This window comes from Mus caroli, unplaced genomic scaffold, assembly GCF_978045245.1.
Source record: "Mus caroli unplaced genomic scaffold, Mus_caroli_1 scaffold_18, whole genome shotgun sequence".
Classification (NCBI taxonomy): Eukaryota; Metazoa; Chordata; class Mammalia; order Rodentia; family Muridae; genus Mus; species Mus caroli.
The window spans coordinates 7,068,650-7,093,974 of record NW_028227273.1 but is presented as its reverse complement, the minus strand read 5'-3'; the positions used below and the strand labels follow the sequence as shown (position 1 = coordinate 7,093,974).

Genomic DNA, 25,325 nt, shown 5'->3' with positions numbered 1-25,325 from the left:
GGACTCTGTTGACTGTAGGAAAGTAGATTGCACATAACCAAAGAGGGAGGCAGTCTGGTTGTTTATTAAATCACACCCATGAGAGAATTTGGTTTTAGAATCTTTGCAACACACTGGGAACCCTGAGCATTTACAGGTTTCATTGTCAAGCCTGGCAATGCTGAGGAGATTGGCTAGATCACTAGACATAACTGCCAGTACACAGAAGGTTCTGTGTGGTTGGAGCAAGCTCCCTGGTTATAGGGAACTGTGTGTGTATCCATGGTGATAGGGGAACAGGGTGTGTATCATGGTGATAGGGGGACAGTGTGTGTATCCATGGTGATAGGGGACAGTGTGTGTATCCATGGTGACAGGGGACACTGTGTGTATCCATGGTGATAGGAGACAGTGTGTGTATCCATGGTGATAGAGGACAGTGTGTGTATCCATGGTGATGGGGACAGCGTGTGTACTGTGTGAGTGTATAAAAGGGAAAGTAATTATTTACATATGCTAGCAAATATAGTCTGAAACTCCCAGCCTGTCACTGGTAAGCTGCTGGTTAGGGACAGTGCTGAAAGGGAGACTTGTCTTGTTTGAACCTTGAGTTCTGTTTACGAGTGGAGTATGACTAGATGTCTTTTTGTGTTGTGTTCCTGAGAAGCCAACCCAAGCTGTCACACATGCTGGGAAGGTGCTTTAATGTTGAGCAAAACCCAGCCCTGAGCAGTTTCAGAGTCCTTTGTAAAATGTACTTTGTTTTGTTTTTTTGCTTTGATTTTTTGTTCTGTTTTGTTTGGTTTTTTGAGACAGGGTTTCTCTGTATAGCCCTGGCTGTCCTGGAACTCACTTTGTAGACCAGGCTGGCCTTGAACTCAGAAATCTGCCTGCCTCTGCCTCCCAAGAGCTGGGATTAAAGGCCCGCGCCACCCTGCCCGGCCTTGTAAATTCTTTTTATTCATCTCTTTTGTGTGTTATGTATATGGGTGAACACAGTGCAGTAGGTATGCAGGAATCAGGCCTTTTCTTCTACCTGAGAGGTCTGAGTGACTGAACTCAGATTAGGAAGCTTTTACTCACAGCAGTTACCTTGACAACCCCACGCTTACTGGCTTTGAGACTGTATCTTCTCTGTAGTCCAGGCTGCCCTCAAACTCCTCCTGATCTGAAGTTATGCCCCTGCCTCAGACTTCCAAGTGGCTAGACTGCTGCTATGCCCCGTTGTACATACGTAGTATTTGTCCATTCAGCAGTTTGTTGGAAGGTTGGCCTGCTGAGGAAATGCAAGTCTGGGCTAATTTGTGAAGTTCTCGAACATGTATTACCTCACAGCCTCATCTTTAACATTTAACTTTGTTCATTTGTTGTTTATTTCAGGGAGTAAGACCCTGCAGAGTGTTGTGCTTAGCAAGATGAACTTTGAGTCTTTTGTGAAAGATCTTCTTCTGGTTCGTCAGTACCGAGTTGAAGTTTATAAGAATAAAGCTGGAAATAAGGCGTCGAAGGAGAACGAATGGTGTCTGGCGTTTAAGGTGGCTAGTTTCCTTTTGAATGTTTGTTTTAGAAAATTAAATTCAGAGCATGTCTTACTATATTAACTAGGTTGTGACAGCAAAATGCCTTGAGAAATTTTGATAGTGTTGGGTTTCTAAAAGTTATAGTTTAATCACAGTTTAGAAATTCAGTAGTCTATCTATATAAAATGTTTTGAACACGCCAAACCTTGCCTCACTGTTCCTGAAATACAACATTAGATGATAACCTGGACATAAATATTATAATTTAAAAAAGATTGGTTTTAGTTATCTTTTTAATTAAAAAATTACTTATTTTCATGTGTACTGGGTCTGCATGTCTGTCTGTGTACCACTTGCATGCCTGTTGCTAGAGGGAGGAGACCAGAGAGGGCCTTGGATCCCTTGGGATTGCAGTTAGACTTGTGAGCTAGATTCTAGAACACCACCCAGTGTTCTTAATCTCTGCGCTGTCTTTCTGCCTCCAGTTTGTTGTTTTTAGTTTTTTTCTTTTTCTTTGGAGGCAAAGTCTCCCTGTGTCCTCAGGATGGCCCAGGGTTCTTGGCAATCCTTGGAAAATGGCTGTCTTGTTGTGCAGGTGGCGCATGCCTTTGATCCCCACACTTGAGAGGCAAAGGCAGGCTGATCTAGACCAGCCTAGTCTATATATATGGAGAACTACACAGAGAAACCCTGTTTTGAAAGCTAAAAACAATCAACAACAACAACAAAAAAACAAAAACAAAGAAAAATGCCCAACTCAGCTTCTCAAGGTGAGGAATTAAAGGAAGCTAATTTTTCTTGAGTCTGGTGTCATCGATCGTCCTGCCTCTGCTTCTCCAGTGCTGATGTGATTACAGCTCTGCCACACTTGCCTTTCTTGGCCTTTTTCATATGTGAAGTATGTCAGACAGGTTTTACTGTCCCTAATGTCTCATTTATAGGAACATTTGTGACTGTGAGCACATTTCTTAGTCCACACCTTTAACGAGCGATATAGCGTCACACAAGCCTGGAGGGTGCTTTGGCCTTTGAGATAGCATCCTCCTGTGGCCCACGCTGGCCTTGATTGGACCCTGACATTCTGTCTCAGTCTCTTGTGTGCTGGGAGGCTTGAAAATCAGTTTGGCAGAATAGTTTCTCTGTGTGGTCTTGGCTGTCCTGGAACTCACTCTGTGGACCAGGCTGGCCTCAAACCACAGAGATCTGCCTCCCTCTGCCTCTCGAGTGCTAGGATTAATGGCATGCACCACCATTGCCCGTCTCTGGAGAAATCGGTAACTGCAAAAGGAAGAGAGGGTCTTTAAAGCACATGTAGTAATAATTGAAAATAGACTGACCGGCATGATTTTGTAAAAAAAAATACAAAATTAATTGATTGGATCATTATTCACTTGCAAAACTTAACTATGTCCAATATTCCTTAAAAACTGTTTTTGTTTTTGCTCAGGCTTCTCCCGGCAATCTTTCTCAGTTTGAAGACATCCTGTTTGGTAACAATGACATGTCATCTTCCGTTGGCGTTATGGGTATTAAAATGGCTGTGGTTGATGGTCAAAGACAGGTTGGAGTTGGGTATGTGGATTCCACCCAGAGGAAGCTGGGCTTGTGTGAGTTCCCTGAGAATGATCAATTCTCCAATCTCGAGGCTCTTCTGATTCAGATTGGACCAAAGGAATGCGTTCTACCTGGAGGAGAGACTACTGGAGACATGGGGAAACTGAGGCAGGTAAGGGCATTCAGTCTAGGAACATCCTTCATTTAAAATACCCCTTCCCCTGTATTTCCTTGAACCTAGGGCCTCTAGAATGCAAGGCCAGTGCTCTAGCACTGAGCTCTGGATGCTAGGCCAGGGCTGTACCACTGAGCTCTGGATGCAAGGCCAGGGCTCTAGCACTGAGCTTTGGATGCAAGGCCAGGGCTGTACCACTGAGCTCTGGATGCTAGGCCAGGGCTCTAGCACTGAGCTCTGGATGCTAGGCCAGGGCTCTAGCACTGAGCTCTGGATGCTAGGCCAGGGCTGTACCACTGAGCTCTGGATGCTAGGCCAGGGCTGTACCACTGAGCTCTGGATGCTAGGCCAGGGCTCTAGCACTGAGCTCTGGATGCTAGGCCAGGGCTCTAGCACTGAGCTGTGGTTCCAACTGATGATGCTTTTCATTTATCAGGGGAAAAAAACAGTTTTAATTCTAATTAAAATAATGTTTTATTTTGAGGACAATCTTGATTCTTAACTTTGAAAGAACTTGGCATTCTTTTTTTTTTTTTTTTTAAGATTTATTTATTTATTATATGTAAGTACACTGTAGCTGTCTTCAGACTCTCCAGAAGAGGGCGTCAGATCTCGTTGTGGGTGGTTGTGAGGCACCATGTGGTTGCTGGGATTTGAACTCTGGACCTTCGGAAGAGCAGTCGGGTGCTCTTACCCACTGAGCCATCTCACCAGCCCCGAACTTGGCATTCTTAAGTCATCACGACAAGTGTTTGTATAAGACTTGCTGAGGTGGCTCAGCAGTGAAGAGCACACTGGCTGCTCTTGCAGAGGTCCTGAGTTCAGTTCCCAGCAACCACATGGTGGCTCACAACCATCTATGATGGGATCCGATGCCCTCTTCTGTCTGATGCCATCTTCTGTCACGCAGGCATATGTGCAAATAGTGTTCATAGACTTGAATACATAAATCTTAAAAAGAACTTGTTTTTCGTTTAGTCTTTTCTTCTGTCTTCACTCCAGGAGAATAGTTGTAGTAACTGTTAGCTGTATTTGGCATGTTTATCAGACATTAAATACTTACGATATTTATTTCGTATTTTGTTGGCGATCTTGGCCAGGCGTGTGCTAAGCAGGTAGGTATCACTGAACTATATCAACCCAAACCTAGAATTTTTCTTTAAGTTTCTAGGGTTTTTTTTTTTTTTTTTTGAGTCATTTTCTTACTTGACAGCCCAGGTTGGCTTAGAACTCACAGCCGTCCTGCCTCAGCAGCCTGAGTTCTAGGATGACTTGAGTGCTACCACAGATGGCTCCTGTTTCCCTTTTAAAATTTAACCTTTACGGAACTTTTTGTCTATGTTGTGTGTGTACGTGTATTTATTATTTTAGATTTGCAGCCAAACCTGGCCTTGAACTTAAAAAACAAAAGGAGATTTATTTTCCCCAGAGATTTATTTTCCTCACTGTGTAGCCGTGGCTGTCCCGAAACTCACTTCGTAGACCAGGATAACCTTGAACTCAGATCTGCCTGCCTCTGCTTCCCAAGCCTTGGAATTAAAGCTGTGCACTACCATACCCAGCTAAAAATGTGTGAGTGTTTTGCTTACGTGTGTATATGTGTACCACATGAATGTCTGGCATCCATGGAAGTCAGAAGAAGGTATTGGGTCTCGGAACTAAAGTTACAGATGGGTTGGGAGCCCCCAGGTGGGTGCTGGGAGAGGAGGCAGTGCTTTTAACTGCTAAGCCATCTTCAAGTCCCGCAGATACTTTTTAAGACACGTTCTGTCTGCTAACTCACTGGCCATGCTGGCCTGCTTCTAACTGGCAGTCCTCATGTCTCTTCCTCCTAGGGCTAGGAGTACAGGGATGGACTTCCGTGCCCACCTGATAGTACTGGGCACTGATAAGGTTCCCAGCATGGCAGGCAAGTTCTCTAGTACTGCACTTACCCCTAGCCATGCCTCCCCTCCCTCCCAAGGGTCTCAACATGGCATTCAAACTCTTCTCTAAACGTTTCAGCTTCTTGGTTGGATTAAAGGTGTGCAGCATCGCAACAAGCAAGAAACTTTTTTTGAAACTTTCATTTAGTCATAACTTTAAAATTGAATTCAAAGTTCACAGTTTTTTTTTTTTTTTAAATGAGTGACACTGTAGATTTGGCTATCCTGGAGCTCCCTGTGAAGACCAGGCTGACCCCGAACTCAAAGATGTGAGACCCACCTACCTCCGCCTCCTGAGTTCTTAGATTTAAAAGTAGTTCCTGCCGGGCGGTGGTGGTGCACACCTTTAATCCCAGCACTTGGGAGGCAGAGACAGGCGGATTTCTGAGTTCGAGGCCAGCCTGGTCTACTGAGTGAGTTCTAGGACAGCCAGGGCTACACAGAGAAACCCTGTCTCGAAAACACACACACACAGACACACAGACACACACACACACAACACACACAGACAGACAGACAGACACACACACACACCACAGACACACCCACACACACACACACACACACACACACCCACACACACACACACAGTAGTCCTAAGGACTTGTATAGTGAACAGAATTTGATGCATGTTAGTAGTCTTCTAGGCTGTCGTTATTTTATGCTTTCTCATGTTAGATATTTCCTTTTCTCATTGATTTCCTCAAAGTAATTTGAAATCTTTCCTATAAACAGGTTATCCAGAGAGGAGGGATTCTGATTACAGAAAGAAAGAGAGCCGACTTCTCCACTAAAGACATTTATCAGGATCTCAACCGGTTACTGAAAGGCAAAAAAGGAGAACAGATAAATAGCGCTGCCTTACCAGAGATGGAGAATCAGGTCTGTGGGTTACAAACGTGTGCTTACATCACTACAGTGATGTTTTTAAAGGCTAATTCAGTCACTTTAAAAATTGCATTTATCTATTGTGTGTGCACACACCCGTGCTCATGGACCTGCATGCACGCACACCACAGCGTGCGTGTGGAAGTGGGAACAAGTTTCGGGAGTTTGGTTTTTACTCCCACCGTGTGAACCCTGGGGTAGCGCTCAGGCTTGGTGGGAGGACCTTCTGCTGCTGAGCCTCCTCATGTCAGACTCACTGTGAAATCTGAACTCAGCGTCGGTGATATTAGCCTTTGCCTCTCAATTGCTGGAAATAAAGGCGTGTGCCACCACTCGTGGTGGGTTTCACTTTGATTATACACGTATGGTGTATATAATATCACGTGAGCATGCGATGGTCATGAAGGCGCTCCCATCTTGTTCGTGAGCCCAGGACACTTGTGGGGAGCTCTTTTTGCCGGCTGGGTCTCGGGCTCAGACTCAGATCACAAGCCTTGGGGACAGGTGCTTCAGCTGCTGAGTTGTCACCAGCATGAGAGGCTGCCCTTTGCATTGTACACTTGTGTAGACTTGCTATGCATCCCAGGCTGGCCGCACCCGTGACTTGCCTGTGTCGGCCTTCCACTCATGGACTAGAATTCCAGGCACGGGCCTCCATGCCCAGCTGATCTTCTTGTACTTTTGTTTGCATTTCTGGTATCTCCTCATCTTATGATGGAAGAATCAGTTATTTAAATTTTTATTTTTAGGTTGCAGTTTCATCATTATCTGCAGTAATCAAGTTTTTAGAACTCTTATCAGACGATTCAAATTTTGGGCAGTTTGAACTGGCTACTTTTGACTTCAGCCAGTACATGAAGTTGGACACGGCAGCAGTTAGAGCCCTCAACCTTTTCCAGGTAAAAAAAGTCAACATGGGTTAAAAACTGAATAATTAAAAAAAAAAAAATCCTTTTGCCAGTAATGGCTTGTTTAAGGGATCTGTATTTTATAACATTATTGTAGCTGGAATAGATAGTTCTTAACTGTTGTATTTATTTTTTCTAGCCTCAAGTAATATATGTTGACTTGCCCTAGGGTTTTGAATAATTTTGTGTGATGATAGCAGTGCTTTAAAGTTCTATTTTGAGTTTGGTTAAACACTGCAGTAACTGGAAGCAGAGACTGGGAGGACAGAGGGGAGGGAACTTTGGTTGGGATGAGAAAAACGGCAGTAATTACGAAGCGGTGTCGTTGAGGGCAAAGTATGCCTCTGTAAATACAGATTAACGGCTTGAAATTTGGTCTTAGCTTAGAAACATTTGTGTGGGGGCTGGAGAGATGGCTTAGCGGGTAAGAACACCAGGTCCTGAGTTCAAATCCCAGCAACCACATGGTGGCTCACAACCATCCGTAACGAGATCTGACGCCCTCTTCTGGAGTGTCTGAAGACAGCTACAGTGTACTTACATATAATAATAAATAAATAAATCTTTAAAAAAACATTTTTGTGAACAGTTTTCAGTTTATTTTTGGAGAATAATACTCATTCTTTTTGCCCAAAGTGTATTTCATGTCCTATTAGTCTTTGCTGATGTGTGTGTATGTACGTATGTATTTATTTCTGTGTTCTAGGGTTCTGTTGAAGACACCACTGGCTCTCAGTCTCTGGCCGCATTATTGAATAAATGCAAAACTGCTCAAGGACAAAGATTGGTTAACCAGTGGATCAAGCAGCCGCTCATGGATAGGAACAGGATAGAGGAGAGGTACGGCGTGGAGTGTGTGCTTTCGCTGCCTCCGAGCAGCGTGTGCTTACTGTGTGGGAATGCCACTCACTCTGATACACACTCAGTTTCACAACTCATTTTAGTTTTTCTTTTGTTTTGGAGTCCTGGTTGACTCTGAACTCAATATTTAGTTGAGGATGAGAAAAGAAATTACTATGCGCATGGTGTGTTTTTGTGTGTATGCCCTCTGTGTGTGTAGAGGCAGACAGACAGACAGACAGACAGACAGGCAGGCAGGCAGGCAGACGCATGAGCATGTACTGGTGTTCACTATACAGTCGTGGCATCCGTTCTTCCAGCTTCATGTAGGCTCCGGGGGTCAAACTCATCAAATAGACAGGTTTCTCAGCAAGCGTCTCTGTCCTCTGAGCCTTTCTCTCACCTAACTTTGAACTTTTGATCCTTTTGCCTCTACCTCCCAGGCCCTGGGCCACCACCCGCAGTTTATGTGGTACTGGGAGGTTGAAGCAGTTCTGGAAACTCGTTCAGGATGCTGTGCTGAGCTCTGTCCCTAGTCCAGTTTCTTTTCTTTTTTAAAATTTATTTATTTATTTTATGTATGAGTACACGGTAGCTGTCTTCAGACACACCAGAAGAGGGCATCAGACCCCATTACAGATGGTTGTGAGCCACCGTGTGGTTGCTGGGAATTGAACTCAGAACCTCTGGAAAAGCAGTCAGTGCCCTTAACCAGTGAGCCATCTCTCTAGCCTGATGCTGTACTTTTAATACGCTGGTTTGATACGAGCCATTAGCTTACACAAGACCTAGTCCCAACTCGCATACCTTTTATGTTCCCATCCCCTGTCTTCCTTCCCCTGGATGATCCAGTCACTGACGAATGCCCTGGTGATCCAGGTGACGTCTGAGTGTATGCAAGCACATCACGTGTGTGCGGGAGCCCGAGAACATCAGCACAGAGTGTTCAGCACCCTGTAACTAGTTAGAAGCAACTGTGACTGGTATCTGGGTACTGGGACTCAAAACTGCTTTCTTTGGAAAAGCAGCCAGTGCTCTTGGTCATCTCTCCAGCTCCCACGAACGTTGGTTTTAAAAACCAAATGTTGGCTTGGTGAAAGACTCAGTGGTAAAAGACAGTTGCTGCCAAGCCTGATGACCTAGTTCATCTGAGGGACCCACACTGTAGAGGGAGAAGATTCTTGAACTTTGTCCTGCGACCTCCATGTGGGTGCTGTGACACATCTATAAACCCATGTACTCTGAGAAGTAACTGTGATGGTTGTTTTGAAATACCAGATATCTTAGGATTGATTTCCAGAGAGCCCTTTGGAATTTTAGGCTCTTAAAAATTTATCTTGCATTCCAGTTAAATTGTGAATTAATCCCTATCAAATTTTGTGCAGCTGAGGAATTGAATTTAATATGAGTGATAGGTATATTCTCTGAATGCCACTAGAAGCTTTGATATTTCTAAAGTTGTGATTTTTAAAGTGGCATTGTCAAGGAGACAAGTCTTTTTCTTTTTTTACATTGTCTGTTATCTAGAGGTGTAAACTGACACTGTAATTACTTCTGAAGTGGTTTGCTGAATAGACTTGTGAAACTAGCAATTTGTTAGGCTTCTCAGGATCTCTGGGCCAGACTGAAGGAGCATTGTGATTTGTTTTGTGCTAGTGTGTTTTGCTTTTTTTGCTTCAAGTCCGGGTCTTGCGTAGCCCAGGTTAGCCTCAAACCCAGATTTCGTGTTCTTCCTGTCTTCATCTCCCAGGTGCTAGCATGCAGGCATGGCTTACTGTACCTGTCTGTTGTGCCTGAGTTTTGTAGAAGATTGCTCACTCTCCCTCCCTCCCCTCCCCTCCCCTCCCCCCCCACCCCCCTCTCCTGAGACAGTTTCTCTGTATAGCCCTGGCTATCCTGGAAGTAACTCTGCTCCTCTTCCTCTTCCCCCTCTTCCTCTTCCCCCTCTTCCTCTTCCCCCTCTTCCTCTTCCTCCTCTTCCTCTTCCTCCTCTTCCTCTTCCTCCTCTTCCTCTTCCTCCTCTTCAGATCTATTTATTTATTTTATGTTTATAAGTACGCTATAGCTGTCTTCATACACACCAGGAGCGAGCATTGGATTCCATCACAGATGGTTGTGAGCCGCCGTGTGTGGTTGCTGGGATTTGAACTCAGGACCTCTGGAAGAGCAGTCGGTGCTCTTAACTCCTGAGCCATCTCTCCAGTCCTGCTCTTCCCTTTTTAAAGTTAGTTTTTTTTTCTTTAGCTAACCATGGTGATACCCACGTGTAACAAAAATTCCAGCCTTGAAGAGATAGAGGCGGTGAGGATAGCGACTCGTGTGTGTGTGTGTGTGTGTGTGTGTGTGTGTGTGTGTGTGTGGTGTGTGTGTGTGTGGTGGCGTGTGGCCACACATGTGGAAGTCAGAGGACAATGTCCGCGTGGACCTCCCGGGGACTGAACTCAGTTGTCAAGCTGCCCTCCTGTTGAGCTGTCTTATCACTTACTCTTATTTTACGTTACTTATTTATTTTCTGCCAGGTTAGATTTAGTGGAAGCTTTTGTCGAGGATTCGGAACTGAGGCAGAGCTTACAGGAGGATTTGCTTCGCCGGTTCCCAGACCTTAACCGGCTTGCCAAGAAGTTCCAGAGACAAGCAGCAAATTTACAAGACTGTTACCGACTGTATCAGGGTATTAACCAGCTCCCCAGCGTCATCCAGGCTCTGGAGAAATACGAAGGTAGTGTGCGGTCGGCCGGCCGGCAGCTTTGTTTTATGTTAGCTTTGTCATTTTCCCCTCACCCTGTTTTAACAAATGTGCTCTTAGGTCTGTGGGGATGTCACACTTTCCAATAGGTCTGCATTGAGTCAGGCACAGACAGGGGTTAATAAGGAAACGGACCTTGGTGGCCAGCTGTAGGAGTGTAATGTAATGATTTAGCAAGGGGGAGGGAGGGCAAGGCCTCCCAGCACCACGTTTGCCGTGTTTCCCGTGTTTGGGCCTGCTAGGTCAAGGTCAGCCCCCCAGACTGCACAACATCATGTCTCAATAAAAAGGAAGTCCATATAGTTATCTAATAGAATACATGTGAGTGAGATCATGTCCTTGACAAAGGTGTGTGTGTGTGGGCACTGTGGAAATGAGTGTGCTTTGCATAGATAGATGGATCGTGTGTCCCTGTGCGTACGTGTGCCCAGAGCAACCCTTCAAAGTTTCTCTCCCATTCATATGTTTGCTTTCCTAGTTGGGCTGATGGCCAGTCGATGTGCGCTCTTGGACTCTGCCGCTCCCCCTCCCTCAGTGTGAGGTTATCGGGAGGGGCAGCCGTGTCTTAACTCTGTCTGGGTGCTGCAGATCTGGACGTCATTCCCATTTGTCCTGAACCAGTGCTCTTGGCCATTGGGTCGTCCATCTCCCCAGTCTCCCCCTGTACCTTCCTTGGACTGAATACAAGCTTCTACAACGCTAATTTTAGTTTGTGTAGTTATTAAATATCTAACATGTAAAGCATTTTGAGTTGGAATTGGACATCAGCAACTCTCAGAGCTATTGAAACATACCCCGCAGGAGCTTGGCAGTAGATTGCTTATATGGCTGATAGGCGATGAGACCCAGTATCTCAAAATAGACCTGTCAGTGTTATGGGAAAATTTGCTTTCTTTTCCACACAAATTTAAACTCAGCTTCATGATGACAGAATACAAATTGAGTTTTGTTGTGACAATAATTTATTTTGTGTTATGTGTGGAAGCAGGAGGGGGCAGCTTTGGGGAGTTGGTTCTCTCCTTCCATCCTGTGGGTCACAGGACTCGAAATCAGGTAGCCATGCTTGACAGCAAGCCCCTTACCCACTGAGCCACGTTGTGGGCCCGAGGCACCAAGGTAACTGAGGGCTAAGGAGTTTAAGCACTTGGTACACAGGCCTGGACTGAAGTTGGGGTGCTCATAGTTCCAGGTGGAGGCAGGGGATCTTTGAAGCTCCAACCTGGCTAGCAAGACTCAACACATCAGTAAGCTCTAGGTTCAATTAGGAGACCTTGTGGGTTCGGGATCTGGAGAAAAGTCCGCAGTTTTTAGAGCACTTCCAGAGGTCCTGAGTTCAACTCCCTCTCTGCTGGATCTGAGGACAGCAGCAGTATACTGACATACATAAAATAAATACATCTTTAAAAGAGAGAGAGAGAGAGAGACCTTCCCTTGAGACTGCTGTGGGGAGGAATAGCGTGGAAGCTTCCTGACAGCAGCCTTCACTTGGATGTGCATCCGCTCCCATCTGAGCCTGTGGACAAACACGTGGGAAAAAAGATGATACTTTACAACGAGTTCTTATTTTCTCAAAGGACCTTTGTAGAAACACGCCTCCTCCCCGTTTGTTAGATGTACCAACCGGTGGTACGAGCTCATCACTGAACCTGGGACCTCAGTTATCTCAGAACCCGTGCAGTGGAAGAGCCGACTCCTGCAGGGCTCCTCTGGTCTGCACACACATCATGGCTCATATACAAAAGAGACAGAATGAAAACCTGATTCCTCCACTCTGTGACTACGAATTTCTGCTCCTCGTGCCTCGGTTTCCCCATCATATAAATGCGTAGCATCTGCTTGTTTCCTTTTTATATCATTTTGTCTGGTTTCAGCAGGAGTTAGGGATGCGCTCTGACTGGGTCGCTCTAAGCAGTAATGATGCACTGAGACTGGGTCGCTCTAAGCAGTAAGGCCTTAGCACACAGCAGCTGTTTGGGGCTTTCTGCTTTCATGTATCTCCCACTGTACAGTAGCAGATAGCCTTTTGTTTCCTAGTAAGTCACCTAGTACACACTTAATTACTTATTATTTACTCATCTACTCACTGATTGACCGATTGACACAGTGTCCTATGAAGCCCTCCCTGGGTGGCCTGGAATTCTGTATAAACAAGGCTGGTCTTAAGCTCACAAAGAGCTGCCCTGCTCTGCCTCTTTTTTTTTTTTTTTTTGGTTTTTCGAGACAGGGTTTCTCTGTGTAGCCCTGGCTGTCCTGGAACTCACTTTGTAGACCAGGCTGGCCTCGAACTCAGAAATCCACCTGCCTCTGCCTCCCGAGTGCTGGGATTAAAGGTGTCGCCACCATGCCTGGCCCCTGCTCTGCCTCTTAAGTGCTGAGGTAAAAGCACTGCACAACCGTGCCCAGCTTGTGTGAATTTTTGTTTTAATCCTCCCTTTCTGTGACTTAGCACATTTAAGTGTTCATGTTTGCCCTATTCCCTCAGCACAGATCTGGTCATGAGAGGCGGCAGAGCTCTGAGTTTGAGGCCAGCCTGGTTTACATAGGAAGTTCTAAGATAGCAAGTACTGTGTAGAGAGACTCTGTCTCAAAAAGTAAGACTGACTGACTGACTGACTGACTGACTGACTAAAAATACCAAGTCCTAGTCTGAACCCCTTTTGGTATGAGTCTGCATCTTCCTCTTTCGGCCCCTGGTTCTAGAAGCATGCACTTCTTCATCCTCTGCTCACACGTCTGCTTCTGACCCTGACCGCAGGGCTGCGCTGACAGTTGCTGAGGTGCCTGTTTGTTGATAGATGTAGCACACGCACGCGCACACACACACACAGTAGCACACACACACACACACACAGTAGCACACACACACACACACACACACACACACACGCGCGCGCGCACGCGCGTGCGCAGCCTGAGCTTATAAACTTTAAGAAGACGTCTTGTCTTGTGTTCCGTGTTCCCGGTTTCCTTCTGTGGGTCCTCCCATCCCCATTATTTTTAAAGAGCTCAGCACAGTTCTTTCGTGTGTGGAATTTACCGTGCTTTAAAAAGAATATTAGCATCCATTATTTTGAGAAGTTACAGATAATTTGTCCTCCTGTGATGTTTTCCGTTTTGACTCATTCTAAGCTTGCTTTTTAGTCCAGAGAACAGCAAGAGTCAGGTGTGTTCACAGCCAGCAGGGGGCAGCAGCAGCACGGAAAGGGAGGGCATTTGCATTGGTTACAGTTTTTCTCTGTAAGATACTTGCTGGCTCATTTGGAGGTTCTAGCTGGTAATGCAGTTAGCTGCACAGAGGTCCTCAACAAAAGCAGTTTTCCTATCTTAGGGAAGGTGACTGTGTGGCTTTAGTTGACCCCATGGAGTGGTAGAGCGGGGTGATTGATGCCTGTCCAGCCAGATCACCCTCACATCTAGAAACAGGGATGAAATTGACCTTTATGTCTATCTCAAACGTCGCAGGGTAAAATAGAAAATAACCGTGTTCTACATTGAACACGTTTCCAGCAGGTTAAGATAACTCACGCAGACATACAGATTATTTCATGTCTAACTTATCCGTTCAGACTTTGTAACTACTTTGAAAAGTTATTATTTTATTTGTATTTTCATGTCTATCTGTGCCTGAAACTGGTGTTACAGACCCCTAACCCTAACCCCTAACCCTGACCCTGACCCTGACCCTGACCCTGACCCTGCTTGTCAGCCCCTGTGAGGGTGCTGGGAATTGGACCCCTTACCCTCTGGAAGAGCAGCCAGTGCTCTTAACCACTGAGCATCTCTCCAGCCACGTGCAAATGGAATTTTGATAGAGAGCGCATTGAGTCTTTTTGGTTGCTAATGTCGCCGTTTTCACAGTATTCTGCCCATCTATGGGCGTGGGATGTTTATCCCTCCAGGCCTGACACTTCATGCTTCAGTTAATTAAGAAGTTCACAATTCATTTGGTGATCTTTGACATCCAAGATCCTTACTGAGCAAGCATGAGAGATGCTGAGAAGGCTGAGAAGGCTCAACACTTAAAAGAGCACTGGGTGCTCTTCCACAGGACCTGGGTTTGATTCCCAGCACCAACATAGCCATCTGTAAATCCAGGTCCAGGGGATCTGACACTGTCTTCTGGCCTCCTTGGGTACCAAACATGTAAGTGTTGCATAGACATACATACAGGCAAAACACCTCTGCACTTAAAGTTTTAAAATTTGAAGAAAGAGAAATTACTGATGCTATATATAGTGGCTGATAACCATAATTCCCAAACTTAGTATGCTGAGGCAGGAGAATTGCCATAAATTCTGAGCTACATAAATTCTGGGCTACAAGAGTGAGACCTTGTTTCAAAAGCCAAAACAAACAAGAAGAAAAGAAAACAAAAGAAAGTCGGAGAAACAGCCAGCTTCTAGGATTTGAGAGGCTGGGGAGCCTCACTGTATCAGCCAGTGATGCGTTTAAGGCTAGCAGGGGTTAGACATGTTGAAGTCACAGTGCGAGACAATAAGGGGAGAGCGGTGGAGCTGAGGCCTGCTAGTGTGTGTTCTCTCTCTGTAATTAAAAGGCAAAACCAAGCTGCCTTAGCCTGCAGAGGCCGGACAGGGCATCCAGTACTCTGTAATTGGAGTTATAGACAGCTATGCGCTGGCATGTGGTGCTGGGTATGGAAGCCAGGCCCTCTGGAAGAGCAGTCAGCCCTCGTAACCTCTGTCTGAAGCCCTTTCGGCAGCCGTGTATCTAGTGTTTGTAGCTTTGTTTCATTTTGTACTACACAGGCTGTTTTGGCTTCTAATAAAACTTATTTTCAAAATAATGGTTTTAAACATATGAAATAAACAAGGAGAAAAGAAACTAATTGTATTGAAGTGTAGTTATCAAGATACAAAACCTTGATACAGAGCTATACACTTGATTTTTTTTGTTTGTTTGTTTGTTTTGGTTTTGGTTTTTTTCAAGACGGGGTTTCTCTGTGTACCTGGCTGTCCTGGATCTCACTCTGTAGACCAGGCTGGCCTCGAGCTCAGAGATCCGCCTGCCTCACACTTGTAATTAATGCATTTAAATTGTGTATGCATTGTCCATCTGTCTGTCCCTCTGTCTCTCCTTCCCTTCGGAAGGGACAGTAAGATATCAGGTCTCCTGGAGCTGCCTAGTGTGGGTTCTTGGAACTAAACTTGAGTCCTCTGCGGGAGCAGCGTGCAGTGTTAACTCTCCAGCTCCTTAGCAATGCATTTAAAAAGCTTGTAAGGGCTGGAGAGAGCTGGCTAAGTGTGTAAGATGGAGAGAGAGCCGGCTAAGTGTGTAAGATGGAGAGAGAGCCGGGGCTAAGTGTGTAAGATGGAGAGAGAGCCAGCTAAGTGTGTAAGATGGAGAGAGAGCCGGCTAAGTGTGTAAGATGGAGAGAGAGCCGGGGCTAAGTGTGTAAGATGGAGAGAGAGCCGGGGCTAAGTGTGTAAGATGGAGAGAGAGCCGGGGCTAAGTGTGTAAGATGGAGAGAGAGCCGGCTAAGTGTATAAGGACTGGAGAGGGAGCCGGCTAAGTGTGTAAGATGGAGAGAGAGCCGGCTAAGTGTGTAAGATGGAGAGAGAGCCGGCTAAGTGTGTAAGATGGAGAGAGAGCCGGCTAAGCATGTAAGGTGGAGAGAGAGCCGGCTAAGCATGTAAGGTGGAGAGAGAGCCGGCTAAGTGTGTAAGGTGGAGAGCGAGCATGTAAGGTGGAGAGAGAGCCGGCTAGGTGTGTAAGATGGAGAGAGAGCCGGCTAAGTGTGTAAGATGGAGAGCGAGCATGTAAGGTGGAGAGAGAGCCGGCTAGGTGTGTAAGATGGAGAGAGAGCCGGCTAAGTGTGTAAGATGGAGAGCGAGCATGTAAGGTGGAGAGAGAGCCGGCTAGGTGTGTAAGATGGAGAGAGAGCCGGCTAAGTGTGTAAGATGGAGAGAGAGCCGGCTAAGTGTGTAAGATGGAGAGAGAGCCGGCTAAGCATGTAAGGTGGAGAGAGAGCCGGCTAAGTGTGTAAGGTGGAGAGCGAGCATGTAAGGTGGAGAGAGAGCCGGCTAAGCGTGTAAGGTGGAGAGAGAGCCGGCTAAGCGTGTAAGGTGGAGAGAGAGCCAGCTAAGCGTGTAAGGTGGAGAGAGAGCCGGCTAAGCGTGTAAGGTGGAGAGAGAGCCGGCTAAGTGTGTAAGGTGGAGAGAGAGCCGGCTAAGCGTGTAAGGTGGAGAGAGAGCCGGCTAAGCGTGTAAGGTGGAGAGAGAGCCGGCTAAGCGTGTAAGATGGAGAGAGAGCCGGCTAAGCATGTAAGGTGGAGAGAGAGCCGGCTAAGCGTGTAAGATGGAGAGCGAGCCGGCTAAGCGTGTAAGAGCGTTTGTTGCTTTGGCAGAGGACAGGTTTGATTTCCAGCTTCTGTGGCCACCACAACCATTCCAAACTCCAGTTCTAGGACATCTGATAGCCTCTTCTGACTTCTGTGGGCACCAAGGATGCATTTTATATAAAAGTAAAGATAACTAAATCTAAAGGGGAGGGGGATGCTGACAGATTGGCTGTGGTAGTTTAATTCTGTATCCCAGCTGCTCAGGAGTCCGAGGCAGGAACATCGATGATGCCCAGGGGCTTATACTAGCTTATACAACGTAGTTACAGCCTTGTTTCTAAGAGAGGAATGAAAGAAAGGCCTACTCTTTCTTCAATTTCAGAGTAATGAATCTTTATTTTTAATAAATGTGACGATAGGTGCCTATGGAGGCCAAAGTCTGAAGCCCTTGGAGCTGGGGTTACAGATAAACTGTGAGCTGCCCAGTGTGGGTCTCAACATTGAACCTGGGTCCTCTGCAAGAACAGTTTATGCTTGAATCCACTGAGCCATCTCTCCAACCTGAAATGATGAGTTTAAACGAAACTTTAGGATAACTCCAAAAGCTATTAAACGATTTGAGAGTGTGGTGGATATTTTGATTGGTAACAGACACGGAAGTCTAATACTGTGCACCTTTGTTACCTGTTTTGGGAATGGGAAAAAGGTGAAATGATGACCCGTGTCCATGCCCCGCCTTGATGTCAAGGGGTCTGTGGGCCTTGCCTTAGCTTTTGCAGGGCTTTCCAGGCTGTGGTAGTTAATGGAGAATGCAGTCTTTCAAAATCCAGTTGGAAACTGGCAACTAAGGTTTAGTGGAGGTTAAAACCCAGGGAAGGAGGCTGAGGGGTCGTGAAGGTTCCAGGAGGTCTGCATTAGAGAGGGTAGGGGACACCGCGGATGACAGGAGCCTCACATCTGCAACAGCTGTTTATTATGGTGTAGTGTATAGTGACTGTTCAGCATGGGGCACTGCCTGAGTGCTGTGTCGTCTCAGGCACGCACCTATCCTCTGGGTAGTCGTCATCGTCACTATCTTGTGCAGACAAGGACAGGGCTCAGGACAGGGCTGTGCTGCGGACGAGAAAGCCACAGAGCAGCATGCCCGGGCTAGCGCCAGCCCTGACTCTGCCTTCTTGCACGTTGTTGGTTCCTGTTCCCCTCCTCCCACGATTCCTCGATTCCTCGGGATGGCTCTCAACAGCCAAGTTCCAGTTTAAACACTGGATTCAGCCTCTGCTGATTGGAACGCTGGGTTGTTAATGGAAATTAGGATGTAAATTAGGTCTTATTCTAGTGGCTTTGTCTTTGGCTCACTTAGTCATAATTAATGTTTCCATACCCTCTGAAGGAGACCCAGACCTGCAGGGAGGGCAGTGCTCTAGGAGTAGGGCCTTGGGCACCACCACAGTGGCCCCCTGTCTATAGATACCCTTTGAGTTAAAGTATAAAAGAGAATTGAGTTTAGAGACCTGGACAGTTTGTGCTTTCTGGTTGAAAGGATTTCATTATTTTAATATTATGATCTGTTGTTTTTACTTCTGTCTCTGCTTTGTTTTAGGAAGACACCAGGCACTGTTGTTGGCAGTTTTTGTGACTCCTCTTATTGATCTTCGTTCTGATTTTTCAAAATTTCAAGAAATGATAGAAACGACTTTAGATATGGATCAGGTATGCAAATTTACATTTAATTCCCACAGCAAAGTATTTTTGGAAGGGAAAAAGTAACCAGAAACAACAGAAAAATCATATTTAAAAAATGTCTAATTTGTCTTGAGTTTGTATTTTTGGCACTTTGTGTGGCACCTCTGTGGCCAATTGATATAAACTGAAGTGACAGACAAGGAAGAGCGGACCTGCCAGGCAGTGCTGGGGACTCAAACCCAGGGCCTTGAATGTGGTGCCCTTGGGGTCGAGAATAAGGCGGGGCGGGTCTGGGCTTTTACTAAGGCATACTTAGAATTGGTGGAGATGTTGGTCCTTGGCTCTTTGGAATGCCCCGGTTAAGTCAGCTCAGCCTACTGTGAAGAGGTCCCCACGGGGAGGCAGTTTGCTTTGACCACAGCCTAAGCTGCTTGCAGGTTTACTAATCTATGCAAGCGTCCATCCACCGAGAGGATGGGGGCAACCCAGGCAACCAAGAGAGCTGAGGAGCGAAACACTGCTTGGTTGGGACAGAGACTAGGAAGGGCTGCAGAGTAAATGTCATCTGCGAAATAAAGAAGTGTGCTAGGAGTGAAGCTTGGCCAGAAAAATGAGGACTGTCCTGGAAGCCTTGAGAGAGAACTGTCCGTGTGAGCTACCTCCTCGAAGCCCTGTATCAGGGTCCACCCGGGTGAGGGCAAAGAGAAAGTCAATATGCAGGGGGACAGTAAAGAAGGGAGGGATCCTTCAGGTCCACAATGGTAAAGTAGGAAGGCAGAGGAGGAGTGTTAGGGAGGAAGGTAGAAGTGCTGGTAACCACAGGGTGGGTTGGAACCACTGCCGTATTTAATGTGCTGTGTGGTAGGCACCGGAAGCTCATGTACTGTACGCACTGGGAGAACAGGAGTGTTGTGAGGCCGTCAGTGGGAGTCCCTGAGATAGTGGGACTTGAGTGGCTTGAGGCTGCAGCAGTGGGTTTCAAAGACGGGAAACTGGGGTCTGGAGGGAAAGGAATAGGAGGATAAAGACCAGTTGCGGTGGGTAGCAGTCACGGTGTGGAGATATTCCACACTCGAGAGTTAACTGGATCTGTAGGGTAGGGATGGGGGAGTCTGAGGTAGAGATGTGTGAGGCAACTAGGGAAAGAAGATGGGAATCAGGAAAGGTTATGGGGGCCAGGGTGGCTTCAAAGCAGCTACGGATTTCATGGCGGAGTAAAGGAACCAGGCAGACAGGCATGACGAGAAACACTTGAGAAGAATCACCCTACAAGAAGGCAGGGAAGAAGAGGGTCTTAGGTGTACAGGAGGGGGTTCCATCTGTGCAGGAAAGAGCAAGGTCTTAGGTGTACAGGAGGGGGTTCCATCTGTGCAGGAAAGAGCAAGGTCTTAGGTGTACAGGAGGGGGGGGTTCTATCCCCCCCCCCCCCCCCCCACACACACTGAAGTTGGTGATGATACTGCAGCATTGTCCTTGGCTTGGCAAGGTCACCGAGTCTGGGAGTCTATGCTAGTGGGGCTGGGCCTCTCTGTGACTGGGCACAGAAGATGAGCCCACATGGGGGCATACAGACTTCTGATGGCCAGGCTGCCAGTGGGTTGGGCGTGACTTCCTGGGCTACTGAGGGTTGTCAGGAAACTGCCATCTCTTATCTTGCTTTTAAAGACTTTTTTGTTGTTGTTGTTTTGTTTTGGTTTTGGTTTTGTTTTTTGTTTTTTCGAGACAGGGTTTCTCTGTGTAGTCCTGGCTGTCCTGGAACTCACTCTGTAGACCAGGCTGGCCTCTAACTCAGAAATCCGCCTGCCTCTGCCTCCCCAGTGCTGGGATTAAAGGCGTGCCCCACCATGCCCGGCTTCTTTTTTTTTTTTTTTTGGCTTTGCTTTTAAAGACTTTAAAAGCCATTTTCATCAACGTCTGTACTGGGGTTTGAGAGCCATCCTCTTCCTTTTCTCGTTTCTTTCCAGCTCTGTGGTTAGGACTTGTAGAAGTTAGGTTTGGTTTGACTGCTTCCTCCCATGCTCCCAGAAATAAGACTCAGACTCAAAATATATTTACAAATACTTTGGCTATTATAGCTAGGCTCTTCTCTGACTAGATCATAACGTAGACACCCCAGTTATTTTAACCTACATTCTGCCACATGGCTAGTTACCTGTGCTCAGGTACTATGCATCTGTCTCGTTCCGTCTTCCCCGCGGGAATCTTCCTATGCCTGGCTCTATTCCAGAATTCTCTGTGCCTCCCAGATATCCCACTTCCCATTTCCTGCCTAAGCCATAGGCCATAGGCTTTTTAAATTGACAGGTGATGTGTCTATACCGTACAGAAAATATTCTCTCTGCAGTGACAGAAATAAAATGGGTAGCGAGGACTGTGGCCTCCGCTGTGGAGGCTGAGTCCAGGCAGGTACTGCATCATGGCGGAATTTTCGTCAGCTTGCTGCGTAATTTCATGAAACTTACCAAAGTCAACTTTTGTCGACTCTGTCTAACTCCATTCCCTGAAGGAGGCTATAGGTCATAAGCTCCCTCCTCTGGTGGCCACCTTGACCCGGCTGGTAATCCCAGTTGGGTTCTTCAGCTGACCTTGGCTTGTCACCCACTAGGGACTGTTTTGTCCACTAGGTCTAGTCTGCATACTTCCTGCCAGCCGCTCGAACTCACCCGGGAGTGAGAGTGGAATCCTGTGTAACGTACAGGTCAGAGGTCAGAGGCCTGGCAAAGGTAATGGAACTCTTTACTATAGATGGATAGGTTGGCAGAGGAGGCTCACCCTGTTTCAGTCTGGGCAAGGTCGTGTAGGGAGAAAGGAACGGGAATTGGAGCAAGTCCCTCAGCCCTTGCCACCTCTTGGAGTGGGCAGAGGAGGGCGGAGGTCTGCCAGACTGCTGTAAGCAGCCACAGGGGAGGAGAATCCAGGCGGGGCAGACTAGGTTGTGGGTTTCAGGGTCATAGAAGGGGAGGGGGCAGAGTTGGCACGGAGGAGGGAAGAGGATGGGGAGAAGGTTGAGAAAGGGGAGGTGGCAAGTTAGAAGGGGAGCAGTGGTGGGGAGGAGAGGGTGAGGAAGCCAGTGATTCAGGCAGCTCAGTCCTGGTGGATGACTCAGGGTCCAGGTCCCCGGGTAAAAGGCCAACGAGACAGGATGTCAAGCACTGGCCACAGAAGTGCAATTCCCCAAAAACTTGAACAGTACGGAGCTCATGCCCTATGCAGAGATTTTCAAGGTCATGGAGAGTATTAAAGTTTATAGAGTGCCTTCTGGTGGCCATTTAGATTGGTTATCTAGAGCATACTGAGGTCAGGCCACAGAGCAAAGAACCAGGTGTGTTAGACAGGTTCTGAGGTGGACCCAGTTTAGCTAAGTTTCTCAGCAGACAGTTTGCGGGTGTTTGGGGATTGATTTTAGATCCGGCAGTGCCCATTGTCCAGTCTTTGCTGGTTGGCTTATTTCTTGAGTGGAGAAAACCTCTTGATGGCAAATGGCAGGGCTCAGGATGTTGGCTCAACTGCTACCGGTAGCCATTCTAGAGCCAGAAAGGTTAAGAGGATTAGCTCTTGGCTGGTCATACTAACTTGAGTGGCAAGGGATAGCTAGTAAGTCCATCCCTAGAGACCTTCATGGCCAGGCTTCTAGACTACTCTGGGAGCTGACCTCTTGAGGCCAGGCCATGCCCCCCTCCCCCTGCTGGGGCTTTGCCTTCCTGGGTGGGGTTTTCCCTCCCAGTGCATCTTTTATGTGAGGTGTATTGTGCAGTGTGACTTGGTGGTGTTCTGTGGCTCCCTATTGCCAGAACCTTTGCATCCAATCTGTAACACTCACGTCAGCTCCCTCCAGAAGGAGGAGGGGCCTTCAGGGTGAGCCCTGCAGGCTGGGGAGGACTGCTGTGGCCAGTAGCAGTTACCCCTCAGTCACTGCAACTGGGGGCACTCACAGTTTATAGTGTAGAACTGTCTTAAATAGTCACAGTCCTGATTATAGGCTGCACTCCTGGGAGCAGACCTAGGCAGGCCTCTAGCCATACCTCAGGTTAAAAGGCAAGTTCAAATCACCGTCATCATCGCAGAGATTTGTAGTGAATTTAGACATTCAGATTACATTTTTAGAACTACTCTCAGAAATTCTCCAGGGACTCTTAGTTGTTGATGTCTAATCCTTGAGAGCCTGGTTGTGTTCCAGCTGTGCTTAGGAGTTCGTGTGATGAAGGGTCTCATTTACACAGTGCCATGCTTCCTGTGTCCTTCCCTCACACCACCCCCAAGTAAGTGTTTCTGTGGCTGCTTTCCATAAGTCCTCTCTTTTTTTTCTTTTTCCTATTTTAGAAATAAATGTAGATCAAAACTATCCTAAGCCAAAATTCCAAAAGGCATTGATTTAAAAAAAAAAAAAAAAACCCTTAAAGTTTCCTTTGTGTTTCAGTGAATTATATTAATTTTTAAAGATTTTTTTGACAGTTTCATATGTTTATACCATTTATTTTGAACATATCCAATGCATTTCTTCCCACTTCTCCGTGATGGTTTGAATATGCTTGGCCCATGGGAAGTGGCACTATTAGGAGATGTGGCTGTGTTGGAGGAAGTGTGTCACTGTGTAGGTGAGCTTTGAGGGCTCCTGGTAATCAAACTCTGCCCAGTGTGGAAGAAGTCAGTCCTGGTCATCTCCTGCCTGCCTTCAGATCAAGATGTAGAACTCTCAGCTCCTTCTCCAGGACCATGTCTGCCTGGACACTGCCGTGCTTCCTGCCATGATAATAGTGGACTGAAGCTCTGACGCTGTAAGCCAGCCCCAGTTAAATGTTGTCCTTATAAGAGTTGCCTTGGACATGGCGTCTATTCATAGCAATGGAAATCTAACTAGGACACCCTTGGTCTTCATTGTCATGTTTTCCTTTTTTTCCTTTTCATTCTTTTTTAATTCACTTCTGTTTCGTGTGCATTGCTGTTTTGCCTGCATGTATGTCTGTGTGAAGGTGTCAGATCCTCTAGAACTGGAATTTCAGACAGTTGTGAGCTGTCGTGTGGGGGCCGGATGCCTGCATGTTCAGGAATGCCTTCCCCTTCCCTGGGGGCTGTAACTCTCAGTGGCATCGCATGTAGCCAGGATCCCTGTGAGTCCCCGCGTCCATGCAGGGGTGTGTACTGGCTCGACATGGTTTAGCTAACTGTACCTGCTATGAGGAGAGCAGTGGCTATGTCCATAAAGCATTTCCAGCAGTCCTTCCCATCCTCTGCCACTTAACACTTTTAACACCCATTCTCCCACGATCTCACCTGGGTTACCTACCCTCCACCGTGTGCGTGCGTGAATGGGAAAGAGACAGACACAGACATACACTCAGTAACCACTTCTCGTCACTTAGATGACTCATGTATGCGTTACTTACTGACCACTACAGAGAGAAGCTTCTCTGGCCATCGCTGAGGACAGTGCTGACCTGGGTGTAAGAATAAATCGGGAATAGGCAGTTTGATGTGTCCGTTTAGGAAAACAGCAGTAATAGTTTTCTCTTGTGAGTGCCCGACTCGCCATCAAAGCAGATGCCACAACAGGATCCTTCTACACATGTTTATTGGGAGAGCTTGATTGCAGAGGCGAAAAGACCCCGAGCCCAGAACTGGTGCTGCTTATATACGCCTAGGAGAGGTGTGTCTCACACCCGGGTTGGTTATGCATTCTACCTCATTTGTATGTCTCACATCTGATTGGTTATACTCTCAGTATCATACCTCATTTACATGTCTCTCATCCGATTGGTTATACTCTCAGTACCTCAGAACCTCATTATCATGCCTGGGCCAGGCAGTGACGTGGCAAAAAACTTTACTGCATATGTACACATTGGTTGTTTACCCAACCTTATGCGTGGTGGCCAGCGGTAGCCAGAGCCACCTTGTAATGGTATATGTGGCTTCCCACAGTTTTCCCCGCCTGGGGCTGGTGGTCTCCCTAGTTGAGGTCTTCTGACCAGGTTTACAGTACCTGGTAGGAATTCCCTCCTGTGGATTACGCCTCAAATCCAATCCTAAAGCCGTTGGTTATCCCCATAAAACTTCATGCTGCTCTTGGTGGTCATTTTTATGATAGCTTGACACAAGCATGTGAGATGAGGGAACCTTGATTGAGAAAATGCCTCCATAAGCTCAGCGTTGTAGAACATTTTCCTAACTAGTGATTGCTGGGAAGGAGCCTGTCCCACTATGGGTAGGGCCACCCCTGAGATGGGCTCCCAGGCTCTATGAGAAAGCAGGCTGAGCAAGCTATGCAAGGCAGCAAGCAGCACCCCTCCATGGCCTCTGCATCAGCTCCTGCCTCCAGGTTCCTGCCGTTTTAGTTCTTGTCCTGACTTCTGTCAGTGGTGGACCGCAGTGTGGAAGTGTGATCCGCATAAACCCTTGCTTCCCCTGGTGCCCCATCTCAGCAATCGTCACCCTAACTAGGACACTGCTGTCCCTCCAGTGGGCAGATCTTGTTGGTTGATGAGGATTGCAGTATGCAGTGTCCACTAATAGTGAAGTTCATTGATGGCTTTTCTCTCAAAGTACCCTGCACAGCACTTTCTGTCACTATGAAAGCTAGCCGGTAGCAAGGGTGCTTCTAGGTGAGTTTCAGCTACTTGTTGTATTTGATCTTGTGGCATCACACACCGCCAGCATTTCCTTCCCGGATGCCTCTGGTTTGTCTCACCCAGCTCTACTTGGTTTTATGTTTTCAATTATTGTTTTTTAAGTTACATTCTTTAGTGTGTGTGTGTGTACGTTTGTGTGTGTGTGTGTACAGACCAGAGGACAATTTGAAGGAGTCGGTTTTC

The 25,325-nt window shown here is 46.9% G+C and overlaps 1 protein-coding gene across 2 annotated transcripts in view; it reads left to right on the top strand.

Moving 5' to 3' along the window:
• Msh2 (mutS homolog 2) overlaps positions 1 to 25,325 on the top strand; it is a 51,094-nt gene that overhangs the window by 4,273 nt on the left and 21,496 nt on the right. The window contains exons 2-8 of one of the 2 annotated variants that reach the window (XM_021186546.3): positions 1,360 to 1,514; positions 2,947 to 3,225; positions 5,889 to 6,035; positions 6,791 to 6,940; positions 7,656 to 7,789; positions 10,309 to 10,508; positions 18,434 to 18,543. In XM_021186546.3, coding sequence (XP_021042205.1) covers positions 1,360 to 1,514; positions 2,947 to 3,225; positions 5,889 to 6,035; positions 6,791 to 6,940; positions 7,656 to 7,789; positions 10,309 to 10,508; positions 18,434 to 18,543 — 1,175 coding nt within the window. Of the gene's footprint in view, positions 1 to 1,359; positions 1,515 to 2,155; positions 2,270 to 2,946; positions 3,226 to 5,888; positions 6,036 to 6,790; positions 6,941 to 7,655; positions 7,790 to 10,308; positions 10,509 to 18,433; positions 18,544 to 25,325 lie in introns of those variants that run through there. The other variant, XM_085832680.1, reaches the window with a different exon arrangement.